Source organism: Lampris incognitus, chromosome 2 (assembly GCF_029633865.1).
Source record: "Lampris incognitus isolate fLamInc1 chromosome 2, fLamInc1.hap2, whole genome shotgun sequence".
NCBI lineage: Eukaryota > Metazoa > Chordata > Actinopteri > Lampriformes > Lampridae > Lampris > Lampris incognitus.
In genome coordinates, this window is record NC_079212.1 from 129,233,911 (window position 1) to 129,248,351 (window position 14,441).

The following is a 14,441-nucleotide window of genomic DNA, read 5'->3' on the forward strand; positions in this document are numbered from 1 at the left end:
TTGTTTGTATTGCATTATATTTGTAGTTCTAGGCAAACAACTAAATAAACAACAAATAAATGTATAAAGAAAAGTACAATGCTATTTTAATTTCCACAACAAGTCATTAACTCATGAAATGAGAAATTACGGTGCATAAATGGTTATTTTACTTTAAAAGACAGGCCTATCTTATACTATGGCACATATGTATTAAATCTCTAATTTGGTTGATACAAATGTCTTTGGCTAGTAGGGAGACTCCAGCAGAAGGACACCCAGAAGAAATAAAGGTGAGAAGGACAACAACCCTGCACACTCAGCACCCTCTTGTGAGCCAGTGTCATGCCATCGTCTGAATAACAGCTTTTGACACAGCAGTTCAGTCAAGTTCTTCCTGCTCTTTATTCTTTATTCTCCATGCTTTTTTTGGCACCCAACTATTTCCGCATACTTTCACCAAGACAAACTTTAAAGTGCTCAGCTTCTTTGGGAGCTGTGTGCAATCGTTTTTCTCATTGACACCTTTAACAGCTGTCGTAGCTGAATTTTCCTACAATTGAAATAAATTGTGCAGCTGCCTGAGTGGTGATCATTGAAATTTAATTTATCTCACCAATTTTTTTCTTGTTGTTTTTTTTTTTTTAAAACTGAGATACACTACCAACACATATTGTACATAAAAATGTTCAGCTCTTCGTGCTGTTTCCCACAGTGTAAACATATAATCAACGGTAGACTTAAGGTTTTGGGTTATGAGCATTTTTTGTGAAACCAGTTGTACCACTACTCTAACGACCTACTGCACCTTTCAGCCAATCTTCTTTTGATATGCAAATTAGCTGCATTCCTCACTGATCTTAACTGCTACTTCAGCTCCTGCAGCTTGAGCTATCTTTCTGCTCATTTTATGATGCGAGTACTCTTAAACGCTTTGCACTATGTACACACACCCAAAATGCTCAGCTTTTCACGCTCAGTCAAAATATAACAATGCTATTTGTATTTTATGAGTTATGGCCGTTTGTTTGAAACCCATTGTCCTTTACTCCGACAGCGGAAAATTTCCACCAATCAATGTTCTGAGCTGCTGCCTCAAATTCTGCAGCTTTAAGTAATCATTCTGTTCCACTTTAGCAGCTTCGTTGGCTTACACTGAGTTTCTCCTTTCAACCTTTCACAGTGTTTTACTCCTTTATAGTCCTCTCACACTCTTTCATTTTTTTATACTTATTTATGCACCTTTCACACTGTTTTACTCCTTTATCTTTTTTTCCCCAACATTTCACAGTGTTATACTCCTTTCTATTCCTTTTACCAAGGCTGGACTAATGACCGGGCAAAGTGGGCAAATGCCCAACCTCGAACCACCGGGGGCCTCAAAGGCCCCCCACATTTGCTATGTGTCATATGGTTTATGGAAATGTGATTACATGCAAATTTGTTTGGGACTATGCACCATTTAAACACAGTGTCAACTTAAATGATAGGGGCCTTTAGAGGGGCCCATTACCATTCTTGGTACGTGCACAATGTACACACTACATTGTGCACGTACCAACAGTACACAGATTGGACAATCTGCTGGGTTGTGTGGGGCCTGTAGTACATTTTTGCCTTTGATGCTATTTTACTCCTTGATGCTCTTTTTGCAGCATTCCACATGATTTTTCCCCTTATTCTCTTTAATGCTTCATAAACTGTTATACTCGTTTACTCCAGCATGCTTTCACCTATAAACTTCATTCAAATTTCAGGAGGGGCAGAAGAGGGGGAATAAGGCAGCGTCTCCGACGAAGAGGCAACAGACCACCGCTGCCCTGCATGATACGATGCAATGCGTGGGCACTGAGAAGCCAGATAGAGGATCTCTGCACCAATGCCAAGGTATGTTTTGAGTATAGTGAATCGAGCATGATGGTGTTTACAGAGACCTGGCTCCATCGGGATATTGCATACTCTCTGATCGAGATAGAGGATTTCTCTCTCGTCCGGGTGGACAGAACTGAAATGTCAGGGAAAAGTCAAGATGGGGGGGGCGCATATGTCTGATTGTCAATGACAGCTGGTGCAGTCACGGCACCGTGAGAGAGACTGTATGCAACACAGATGTTGAACTGCTGTCCTTGTCGCTGAGACCTTTTTATCTTCCAAGGGAGTTCGGGAACATTATATTTGTGCAGTGTATGTTCCTCCTAGTGGAAAGGCATGGAGGGTCATGGCCCAATAGCAGACTGTGTTCACCAGCAGCTGCAATGTACACCAGGAGCCCCTATTTCCATTTTAGGGGATTTTAATCAGCGTACATTAGAACTGTCTCTCCGTGGTTTTCAACAATATGTTAAGTGTGACACATGAGACGACAAGGTTTTACACAAAGGTTATGGAAACAACAAAAATGCTTATAGCGCTAAACCAAAGCACTCTTTGTCAAAATCTGACCACAACACAGTCCACCTAATTTCAACCGACCAGACAGTGTTTAAGAGCAGTAAACCACAGACGAAGATAACGACTGTATGGTTGAGAGATAGCATAGAGATACTAAAGGGATTTCTACTTTGCACAAACTTGAACCTTTTTCACGATTTAGAAACTGATGAGGCCACTAAAACAATAACAAACTACATACAATTTTGTGTGGACCTGGTTATCAAAATGGGCATTATAGTGTGTCCCAACAATAAGCCTTATATAACTAAGAAGGTAAAGGACTACATCAACCAGGAAAGAAAGAAAAACTTGCTTTCAGAAATCAAGATAGAGCGGGTTTGAAAGCAGTGCAAAAGGAACTTAACCAAAGGTTGAGGGATGCAAGGAAGCAACACGGGGAGATTATACAACAGAATTTTATCTCAATGGACTTTAAAAAGTTATGGGACTCTGTGAAAGTTATAATCAATATGCATACAGATAGGAAGCGCCTCATAAATAATGATGATCTGCAAAAATACAATGAAGTGAATGATTGTTATCTTAGGTTTGAATCATAGGAAGTTTCTTTGGAATGTAATAACGTGCTGGAAACCATTTCAACTTCTGACTTGAGCTTTAGCCTGGTAGTTGACCCATACAACATTCAGCCACTTTTTAGACATGTATGCAAAGAAATCCACAGGCCCAGACGGCATCTCTGCTCTTGTCTTAAAGACCTGTGCAGAAGAGCTCCCCTCAGCATGGTGCCCTGTTTTCCAGCAGTTTGTAGACTCACACTGTCCCTGTCCTCCGGAAAAAAAATCCATCATTATTCCAGTTAAAAAAAATAAAAAATATAATAAACACATACATATATATAGTAGCGAATTAGGGGGCAGCCTGGGAACCGCCACAGCCGGGACGCGAACCCGTGTCTCCCGCTCCGCAAACGACAATGTTAACGGGTCGGACCCTTTAGTCGACTGGTTAACGTTGTTGCTTGCGGTGCAGGAGATATGGGTTCGCGTCCCGGCTGTGGCGGTTCCCGGGCTGCCCCCCTAATTTGCTGCAATATATATATTCACTAGCCGCTTATTTTCACCTGACAGTGAGGAGTTTCGCCAGGGGGACGTAGCACGTGGGAGGATCACGCCACACCCCCCTGAACAGGCGCTAATGCAGCGACCAGGACACACACCCACATACGGCTGAGATAAACTGAGATAACTGTATGACATCATAAAGCAGGATTTATGTAAACAGAAATGACTACCAATAGTTCGTTTGTACATGGTGCTCTGTAGTTCATGTTCCTGAACTTGGAACTTATGAGATGATTTAACGCATCTTGTTGATGTAAAACTCTCTAACCTATTTTATTTGTATGTTGTAGTTTTTTTAATTCATCTTATAATTGTGTAAACTACTAATAAGACAGGTTAGTCCCTAGTTAATGGGTCTGACCCTTTAGCCGAGCGGTTAGTGATGTCGCCTTGTGATGCAGTATACCCCGTATCGAATCCCGCACCGGGCAAGAAAATAACCAGTTACAATTTTTATTAATGTTTATTTTTAATGTTTAACCTTTTTGCATCGGCAGTGGGCGAGGGTTGGGTGGGAGGGGCTGAGGGGGGATTACCAAAACATGAGGGGCAATCATTTCCGTTTCCATTGTATTTGTATGTTTTTTTTAATTGTACATCCAATGTTCCTTCCAATAAAACATTAGTGAATAAAAAATATTTTCCAACTGAAAATAATGATTATAGACCTGTGGCTCTGACTTTGATTGCAATGAAATGCTTTGAAAAATGCATGGTGTCTGCACTCAGAGCAGAGGTCAGTTATGTACCAGATCCATTCCAATATGCTTACAGGTGAGGGCGGGGCACGGAGGATGCCATTAACAGTATATCACCCATTTGACTCTTAGGCACTTGGAAGAGCCCAAGGCCTACGCAGGTCTGGTATTTGTTGATTTTAACACTGCTGTTAATGCACTTCAGCCACATCAGCTAATCTCGAAACTGAAACAGATGAGTGTCAATCTGTTTATAATTAAGTGGTATTTCTCTTTTATGATGTTTTTCTAATTTTTAGATACTTTATTGAGCCCCATGGGGAAATTCTTCTCTGCATTTAACCCATTCTAGCTGTGTAGCTAGGAGCAGTGGGCAGCCGCCGGTGACCAACTCCAGTTTGTCTTGCCACACCTAGGTCAAGGACACAGACAGGAGTATTAACCCTAACATGCATGCTTTTTTTTAGGGTGGGGGAAACTGGCGCACCTGGAGAAAACCCACCGCAGACACAGAGAGAACATGCAAACTCCACACAGAGGACTTTTTTGACTAATCAAATCCAGTGTGCCAGGGTCAACACCACCCTTTCAGAACTCAGATCAATATGAACAGGTGCCCAGCAGGGTTGTGTCAGTTCACTGGTTCTTTTCACATTATACACAAATGATTGTATGAGCAGCCACCCTAGAAGCCACACTTTAAAAATTTCAGATGACTCTGCTATCCTCAGCCTACTGCACAGACATAAGTCCTTCAGCCCATTTCACTGAAATAAAAAGTTTAGTGCAGTGGTGTGATGCCAACCATCTCATTTGAAATGTGAGAAAAATGGAGGAGATGGGACTGGACCCTAGGTCAGTGGGGTATCATAGTTCAGTGGTCATACATCATGAACCAATCAATCAGGTCTGCTCTTACCAGTACCATGGTGTTCACTTGGACAACACCTTTAGCTGCATGTTGAAAGTCTGTGTTCTCGTTTACAGAAGAGATTGTACTTTTTACACAGACTCAGTGTGTTTGGGGTGGATCAGTGGATTAGGTTTTTATTCTATCAGGCTGTATTGGAGAGCACAGTCTAGGTATGGGATGTCAGCATGGTACGACAATCTTTCTGTACAGTTAAATCTAAGCTTACTCGTCTGGGAAAGACTTCCATGAAGGTTATGGGGAGGAATGAGCGCCAGTCCCCCCCAGTCAATATATGAGCAGTCTGTTCTCAGGCATGCACAGAGAATACTGTCTGCTCCATCTCACATTCCCCATGCTAAGTATGAGCTCTTACCCTCTGGCAGACGGTATAGAGTACCCCAGTGTAAATGCAACAGTTTTAAAAACTCATTTGTGCCTACTTCAATTAAAATTTTAAATAATGCTGCTTGTGCTGCTGAATTGTGTAATAGCTTTTTACACAGACTTTTATGCAAGGGCTGTGTAATAGATTTATTTGATATGATGTGAGGGGTTGTGCAATATGTCGCTTAGTCTTACTACTGCTTGTGTACTACTATGTGCAACACTATGTGTAATTTGTGGTTGTGATGTGCTACACTATGTGTTGTTCTGTTATGTTTTGTTTTGTTTTGTTGTTTTTTTAAATCATTATTACTGCTATAGAGGCAGCTATATGATGTGCATCACTCGAGTCCAAGACAAATTTCCCTACGGGCACAATAAAGTATATCGCATCGTATTCAGCATGTTCAGCTGCTTTAGTTCTGTTTCTCACTGGTCCGGGTGGATGCTTCGATTCGCTGCTATGCGCTTCACATACTTTTTAAGTGACTTTCTTCTTTCAAATATTACCCTCCTTTTCTCCTATACACTGCACAATACCTGATGAAACTGTAGACTCATGTACTTCCACAAACGTTAAGCTGTAAACACACGTCAAGCTTTAAAATAGCCAGCTTCTTGGGCTGTCTGCAGAAGCAGTCGTCGCACTTTCAACATTTCACACTATTTTTACGTCTTTATCACCATATAACACATTTTCGTTTGTTGGTTTAACAAAGTCTACATACTTTCATCTTGAAAGGTCAGATAGGTCATTCTTTCTTTGAAAATAGTCTGCTAATTGGGCTGTGTTGTGATTGGCTGCTAAAACTGTTACAACATAGTTAGCTATTCTATTCCAGTCCAGCAGCTTTAAAAAAAATAAAAAATAAAAATCTTTGGCTGTCTTCATTCCACATTTCCTCCAGCTAGTTTTAAATAGGGTTTTGTTCTGATACTTGAATAGTATTTTTTTATGAATAAAACCAATACAAACGAAGGGGCAGCCGACACCGGGCAGGGTACGTGCGTGCGTGCGCGCGCGCGCGCGCGCGCGCGCGGGTGCATAGTACACTCTATGCACCACCCACATCCGACAGACGACCAATGGGATATGTGTGCACATGGTCTGTACGTGCTCCTCCTTCCAGTCTTTCGTGTCAACATGGCGGCATCCATGGCATCACAGGCTATTTCAAAAGGACTGCGAGCAGCAACTTCGAAGCACCTTTTTCTTGACAAATTCAAGGTACCGTCGCAATTTATTTTGATGACAATGCTGCCGTTATCCTTAGGCGAGCAGTTCTGACGTCGCGTATCCGGTGTCTTTGTCCCACAGTGGTTCCCTTGCTAGCTTGCAAGTGCAGCTGGTCAGAGTGGGGAGGTTAACTGTTCAAAGTAAAAGTGGGACTGGTCGCTGGTGTCGCAACAGCGCCAAAGTTCATCCCTAGATAAAATGTTTGCACGTAACACTGTAAGGCTTTTTCAACCAGCAAAGGTATTTTCAAGCAGAACTAATGAACTCATCTGTCACATCCTTTGCACCGCAACTAGATCTGTTGAATTTACCATAAACAGTAGGCTACCTACATGTGTTCGTTCAGCTTAGTAACTCTTCACGAACTAAATGGTATCAGTATTTTAGACGAACTTTATGTCCCTTTGCATTGTGACGGTACAGCTTTATAATTTGGGTTGTACAGTATATTTATGTATGGTTTTGCATAGCCGAGTGATAAAAAACCCTGAGTATCAACAGTTTACTTTGCCCTTGATGCGTTTCATGGGACTACCAGTGACACTCAAGTTGACTGTTGCGTAAAGGATATCGCTTGCACTTTGATCCCATAGAGATGCAAAGGTCTATTTGATGGGTTTTTTCCCTCTCTTCTGCATTTGTGAAAAACATGCCATCATTTGCAAGGATTTCAGGATATTAGTGTGCACAAAGATGGGCACAAATATATCAAAATGCATTTTGTTACAAATTACAAATACTTGCTCATCAAATGCATCAAAATAAAATACAAAATCTGGTATGAGAAAATGTATTTAATTAAAATGCAAATAATTTGTAATTTGAAAATAGAAAAATACATTCTATACAAACCAATATCACATTTTAGGCATTTAGTACCCTCACTATTGGGTCTGACCCGACCTTAACCCCGCTGCATTGAAAAGATGAGCTCTGCTAATTTCACCCACATAGATTTGAAGTGGCCAATCAGGATATCTTGAAGGTGGGAGGCTGCCAATCGGGGGGGGGGGGGCATGCTGGGTGGTTTCTGTCAAAGTGACCATTGACTGACTGACTGAGTGAACAGCCAATTGAAATGCAACTGGGGGAACTGAACAATTAGGCCACAGTGATGCACAAGTTCTTTCAGAAGGCATTAAGACTGGGTATTTAGCAGATGCCTTTTTCAAGAGCGATAAATGTAAGTGCAGTGGACTATGTAAATTTCTAAGATCTCCAACTGTACAAGCAACCAATTGAATGAGTACAAAAGACACATAACAGTACCATTACAGCAGAGTACGATACAGTACAAAATAGTAGAAGAGAAAGAGAAGCACCTCCCTTTCCCCCAATTGCCAACAACAACCTAAAAGAGTATGTTCGTTTGTGTACCCTCTAACACTACAGTCCTTACATTTCTGTATTAGCTCTTCTTCAGCACAACGAATATCTAACTTTTTTTTTTTTACATTTCAGTTTTACTTGTTTTTCAGCACAACTAATTTCTCCATCAGCTCAGCTGTTAATCGCCTTCTGTGAGGTTGGTAAACTATGCCTGCAAAGGAGAAGAGACCCTCAAATGGTGCTGATGATGGCAAAGTGGTGTTGAATCTCACAAAGAGTAGCTTGATCAGTGGATATGAATCCAGTGAGGAAAGGTCCTTTCTGGGGTCCTCCAGAAAGTGAAGGGTCTCCAACTCTGCTTTGCTATGGCTGAGCAACATCTCTCTGCCCAGCTGGCTCTCAGTTCCGGTTGTTGGGATTGGCAACAGTAGAGGCAAACAGGGAAACAAGGTTGTTGTGAATTTACATTAAATTCAAGGATTTTTAATATCACAAAAATATTTTAAAATGTGACATGAAACTAGCTACTCATTTATTTTTTTCAAATGATGAATATTAATTTTTGATCAATAATTGATGAAATTGCAGTTTAACTTAAAGACACTACAGTGAGAGTAGTTTACCTGCACCCTGGTCAGAGAAGATTCATTCTCTTCAGTGGTGTTTGATGAGGCAGTCTCACTTTCTGACACAAGGCCAAGCTCTTCAGCTGAGTGCAGAAACAGGTGATATATCCTCTTCTCTGCAGCTAGTTTGGGAGGCAACCACCTCATAATAAAAAACGGGTGAGTTGCTGTAGCCAGGATGGGTTCATTGACATCAGTCTTCAGCTGTAAGAAGCTACTGAACCTTTTCTTAAAGCCAGCTATGGTGGCTTGCAAGATATGTGAGCAGTACCGCAGGTTTGAAGCTTGCAGGTCATGTGGTTTAGTGACTAGCAAAGAGGGTAGGTATGAGCTCACCATAGTAGCATGAGGTCTGACCTTGAAGGTGGTCAATTGCAATGGCAATGGGCTTGGGGACTTTGCAATATTCCTCAAGGAAATCAAGCTCTACCTCTTTGAACGGTGGGAGTTGCAAGTCAGGCATGATCTCAGGAAGCTTCTCCCGAAGAAATGTCAGCTGACTCAAACAGTCATAAAGAGAATTTCACCCACAAACGCAGGGTGTCTTCAGTTGCTGGTTGGTGAAGTCATTGAGTATTTCTGCATATTTTGGTCCACCGGAAGCATTCCATAGGGCTGAACCCTTTGCCATGGATGAATGATTCAGCCTGGAGAGAGTTGAATTGTCTTTAATTGCCCCTTTGCAATCAGTGGTTGAAACCAAACTCAGTGTGTGAGTGGAACACCTGATGTGAGGTGGTAGAATGACATCTCATCTTAATACTTCTTCTCCATCTGGATCTATTATTACAAATGAAAGATCCTGTTCCTGCTCATCTGTCTCATCCTGTTTCTCTGAAATGACTGTGATATTGAACTCTTGAAATGCTTTTGAGAAGTTTGATGCATTGTCAGTTGCAGTAGGCACAATAGTGTCAGTGTCAGCTCACAATAGTGAGTCCATATTCTGAAGGATTTCCTCCAGTAGTTCTGCAATGTAATTGTAAGTATGTGGACTAGGAAAATGTCTGCAAGCAAGAGCTGCCAATTCTGGTTCTAGCATGTCTGTTTGTATCTAATGTATAGTGACTCCCATATAATTTGTTTTTTTAGTTGACCAGATATCTGCAGTGGTGCAAACATGTTGTATGTACTAAAGTCTCTCTTTCAAATTTGCTGTTTTATTGTTAAAGTCTTCATTGATTCTTCTCCAAAGTGTCCTCCTGGACATAACTTTACCACCTTGGCAAAGTCCCTTTACCAAGTCTATAAATTATTTATACTCAACAGTGGCCAATGGGTACATGCCTTTAGCAACAAAGGACATGATGAGAGAGTCAATTTTATTTTGCATCACTGGCGCACATTCAAAGAGAGTAGTTTGTTTGTATGAAGTGTGAGGTTTTTTTTTTTTTTGTTTTGTTTTTCCAACTGGTAAATTCGTTTTGTGCTCTTCAAATTCCTTTATCTTGCGAGGGTGCCTTCATTTCAAATGGGTTTTAAAATTTGATGTCGCTACAAGAGAGGCACATATTATCACCTTTTCGTTAGTGCATAGCTGACACTCAGCCACTATCTTTCCATTTGGGATCTGTTTCACTATTTGGAAGTATTTCCCATCCAGCACTGCTCATTTGAGCATCGGTTTGGCTTCTTCCTCTGCAGATGTGGCAGATTATGGGCCAGCCTGGCCAGGCTCTGATGGTTCATTGCCATTCATCCCCTGAGATGACTGACTTCTACTTAAAGAAAAATGTATAAAGATACAATTAAATTGAGTAGGCCTACAAGTTGCAACTTAAAACCAACAGCATTCATAAAACCAACAACTCACATAATAGACATTAAAATGCAGTCATTTATGTGTTATTTTTTTAAACTTGTATTTATTGGATTTCACATTTTACAAATGACAGAATCAATCATGAAATAAATTCAGTATAATTTCCATCCCTCCCATGCTCCCTAACATGCCCCCCCCCAACATCCCCCGAAATGGCATCAAATACAAATAAATGTGTGACAGATATACAATGACCTCATCCAGGAATGGAGTCAATTCACTTTGAATTGTATTAGCTCTCTATAATCCAAGTTGTAAAATGTTTTGTACGAAAAGATGAACAACATTTAGCTTTAGAGTAAAGATCAGAATTAAAGATTTTCAAGGACCCATCCCAGGTCCTTCCTGTGTGGAGCTTGCATATTCTCCTCATGTCTGCATGGGTTTCCTCCGGGTGCTCTGGTTTCCTCCTGCCATCAAAAGACATGCATGTTAGAGTTAAATACTCCTGTCTGTGCCCCTGACCAAGGCAATCGAAAGAAGAATTGGAGTTGGTCCACAGGCGCTGCAGCTGCCCACTGCTCCTACACAATAAGATGGGGTTAAGTGTAGGGCTGAATCAGCAGTTCCAGAAAGTACCAATACACCTGGGCCTTTTTGATGATTATGTCTGTGTTGGATGCCCACCTTAGGTCCTTGGAGATTGTGGATCTCAGAAACCTGAGGTTTTCTACAGCAGACACAGTGCTGTTCGGTATGGTAAGGGGGGGGGGCAGTGTTGGGGGGGGTCCACCTGAAGTCCACAGTTATCGCCACAGTTTTGAGTGTGTTCAGCTCCAGGTCGTTATGAACTGCACCTGAGGGCCAGCTGTTCAACCTCCCATCTGTATGCAGACTGATCACCATCCTGGATGAGGCCAATGATCGTGTTGTCATCAGTGGTCCTAGTCCACCCATCTCTCTTAGTTTATGTAAATAAGATTTTGATATTCTCTCTATGGTAAGCGACGAGGACCATCTAGTCATCCTGTGATGGATGACAGATGACTTGCGCGATGATTAAAGTGAGGAAGCGTTGCGCATCATCAACCCCGCTCTCTTGTCTGAGACCACCTACTACCAGTGGCAAGACTAAGTGAGACGACTGGCAATGGAGACGGATGCAGCTTTTTCCTCAGGGTTTCTTCCCGAAGCTTTTCTCGTAGACGAGTATACCTGCAAGGCAGTGGAGGTTTTAAATCAGAGTTTTCCTTCTCCTTGATGAACTGCCTGACAAGGCTAACGAGCTTCATCTACCCACGTAAAGCCCCATACAAAAGGCATAACTATTGAGTCTAATGATTTGAAGAAGGACCTTGTCAAAAAAATGGGTAGATTTTGAAAGAAGTTCAATAATCTTGGCAGAGAGACCATTCTGATGGCATTTATATGGTCCACCATTGAAAGAGGAAGGGTCCTCCGTTTTTTCAATGTCCCCTGTCAGTTTTTCCACTTTTTCAAGAAAATTCATTTTAAAAATTAGCTTAGGGTGTTTTGGCAGAAGATACTTCAGTTTATCTGTAATTTTGAAAGGGAGCTTATGCAGAAATTAAGTGTTAAGATCAGCACCCAGTGACATAAATTCAGTCTTCTGTCAATTAATTGTATATCCTGAAACTTCACCAAAGGACCTTATAAGATCTAGCAAAAAGGGAACAGACCTCTCAGGTTGTATAGGAAGGACTAAGTGCAGAGGAAACATTTACAAGTGCTGAGAAATGTCAGTAAAGAAATTATAAATCTTTTAAATATAAATCTCGAAAGTCTCATTTGTTGTTTCTGCATTTCTGTTTCACAGCGCTTTGTCGGGCATTGTCTCGGGTTCGGAGCCTGTTATTATGAGCATTTATGTAGGTCTTTAATTTGTCCATGATAAGAAAAAATGTCACAGGCTTTTATTATGTTACAAGAAGTGCACAGATAGGATCTCGTTCAACCAAATCCCCCAGGATTATAAACATGCATCAAATACACCAAACCTTTTGGATTTTTTTAATAAACAAATAACAATACAAACAACAATACCGTAGAACAACAGAATCCTTAACAATTAATTCCTTTAATTAAGTCAAAAGATGTGTTGCACTGCTATGCTGTCCATCTTAGTCAAGAATGGAGAAATGTCTGGCTGAGGCCTTCCAGAGTCATGCCGAGTTCCCGCCAAAGCCCAGAATATTTGCTGTTGATTACGACCGAAGCTCCGGAGCCCCAAAAATGGCATTCAGGACAGCCCTACTCTGGACTGATTTGGGAAGTTCAGAAAAGAGGTAAACTCTCATAGTCCTCACAGTTTAACTTAGATAAGCCCTTGATTAAGGCTCCTAGCCCACCGGATTGCTTGGTATCATAGGAGATGATTTATGTCTAACGGTTGGCATGTTAAGCTGGGCCGTTCTCTGTGTGAATTGTAGTGTTGGAGGATAAAATATGGCATTCCACAAAAAAAGCATTTTCTAAGCCCAACCTCCCTGGGTCGATAGGCCTAAATGTTTGGCGTTAGCCCTATGTAAATATCAATAAACTATTTAGTTGACTGGTTAACATAGTGTGGGAGACCTGGGTTCGTGTCCCGGCTTTGGCGGTTCCTGGCTGCCCTCTGAATTCGCTACATTGGTGTCAGAAGTGGGATGGTGAGACAGTGAGACCATCGGAAGTAAGTTTGTAACGCACTTAATAGCATTGTTTTTAACTTTACTTTATAAAGGTTACTTTAGCAAACACCAACTCGTGGGAGTTGCTGTGTTGCCATGTAAAAGTCAAATGGCTCTGTGATGGTAATAGGCTATATTTAGGCATTTAACTCCAAAGTCACAAGAGCAGAGCCCTTCCCATAATGATTATAGTTGTAATACTCTAATTTGTCTGTCTTAACTTTTTGTCCTCAGGCTACATGACAAATTACACTGCCATCTCTGAGAATTGATCATAGACTCTTAATACGATGATCATCATTTGCATTATTGACTAGGTAGCTCCTCTGATTGTCTACTTGGAAATGATGAGCATAAACCACTGCCTATGTTATACCTCCTATTGCTGTTCCAGCTTGGCTTGCTTAGAAAACAAAGAGAGGTTTCTAATTCCCTGTGCTGCTCGAACCACCTTATAAGCAAGTGCAGACCTCTTGTTTATGTAGTGCACTACTTTGGGCATACTATGCATTATAATTTCACTTAGTTAATAAAAGGTGGGCATAGCTTTTGTATTGAGGTATCAGCTTCTGTATCGAAGCCTCTGATGGTTTTGTTATATCGCATATATATTTACTGAACATCCCATTTTAAAGAGAATTTTTTGCAGATGTTCTTTTATTCTAGATGTGATGATGCTCAGGTTCCCTTTCTAGCTGAATTGCAATGTGCCATGAGCCCTGGTTAAATGTATACAGATCAATTCGAACTCTGCTGTTTCAAGTTGGCTTGGACTTGTATTTGCTATTCCTTCTTAGTTAATGAGAGAAGTGGAGTGTATTCTTGGGTTAGTTTGGTTAGTTTTGGTTAGTTGGTTTAGTCTGACGTAAACATAGCAGGATAAATACAGCTGCAGCTAATATAATTGAAATGTCTGTTTGATTTAAGCTGGGCAGACACTATACAATTTAACATTGTGTTAACTCACAAGTTTAAATCACCAGTTCTGCACTACCAAAGCCTGCAATTTTCTATGCTCACTGTATGCTTTGATCAACATGCCACAACATGGGTGCTCACACATGGAACCCCCAGTTTTGTCCATTGACAATTCCATTAAAGTTTTATTCAAACAATTTTCACTGTATGGACTACACTCTCTCATCTGCGCCGTGTTATTGTCGGCGCATGCAGGTGCACTTGCGTAACTTCGCACTGAATTGTGGGAGATCGGATTGCAATACTGCTCAAACTGCAAGACAGCCAACCAAAATTTCTGACATGCCAAAAATCCATTTCGTTGATTATTCGGGCAATTAATTGGGT

At 41.1% G+C, this 14,441-nt stretch overlaps 1 protein-coding gene across 1 annotated transcript in view; it reads left to right on the forward strand.

Moving 5' to 3' along the window:
- Positions 1-1,803: 1,803 nt before the first annotated feature.
- Positions 1,804-14,441, forward strand: part of suclg2 (succinate-CoA ligase GDP-forming subunit beta) — a 161,714-nt gene continuing 149,076 nt past the window's right edge. The window contains exons 1-3 of the mRNA XM_056301706.1: positions 1,804-1,866; positions 2,179-2,236; positions 6,623-6,720. Coding sequence (XP_056157681.1) covers positions 1,804-1,866; positions 2,179-2,236; positions 6,623-6,720 — 219 coding nt within the window. The remainder of the gene's footprint in view (positions 1,867-2,178; positions 2,237-6,622; positions 6,721-14,441) is intronic.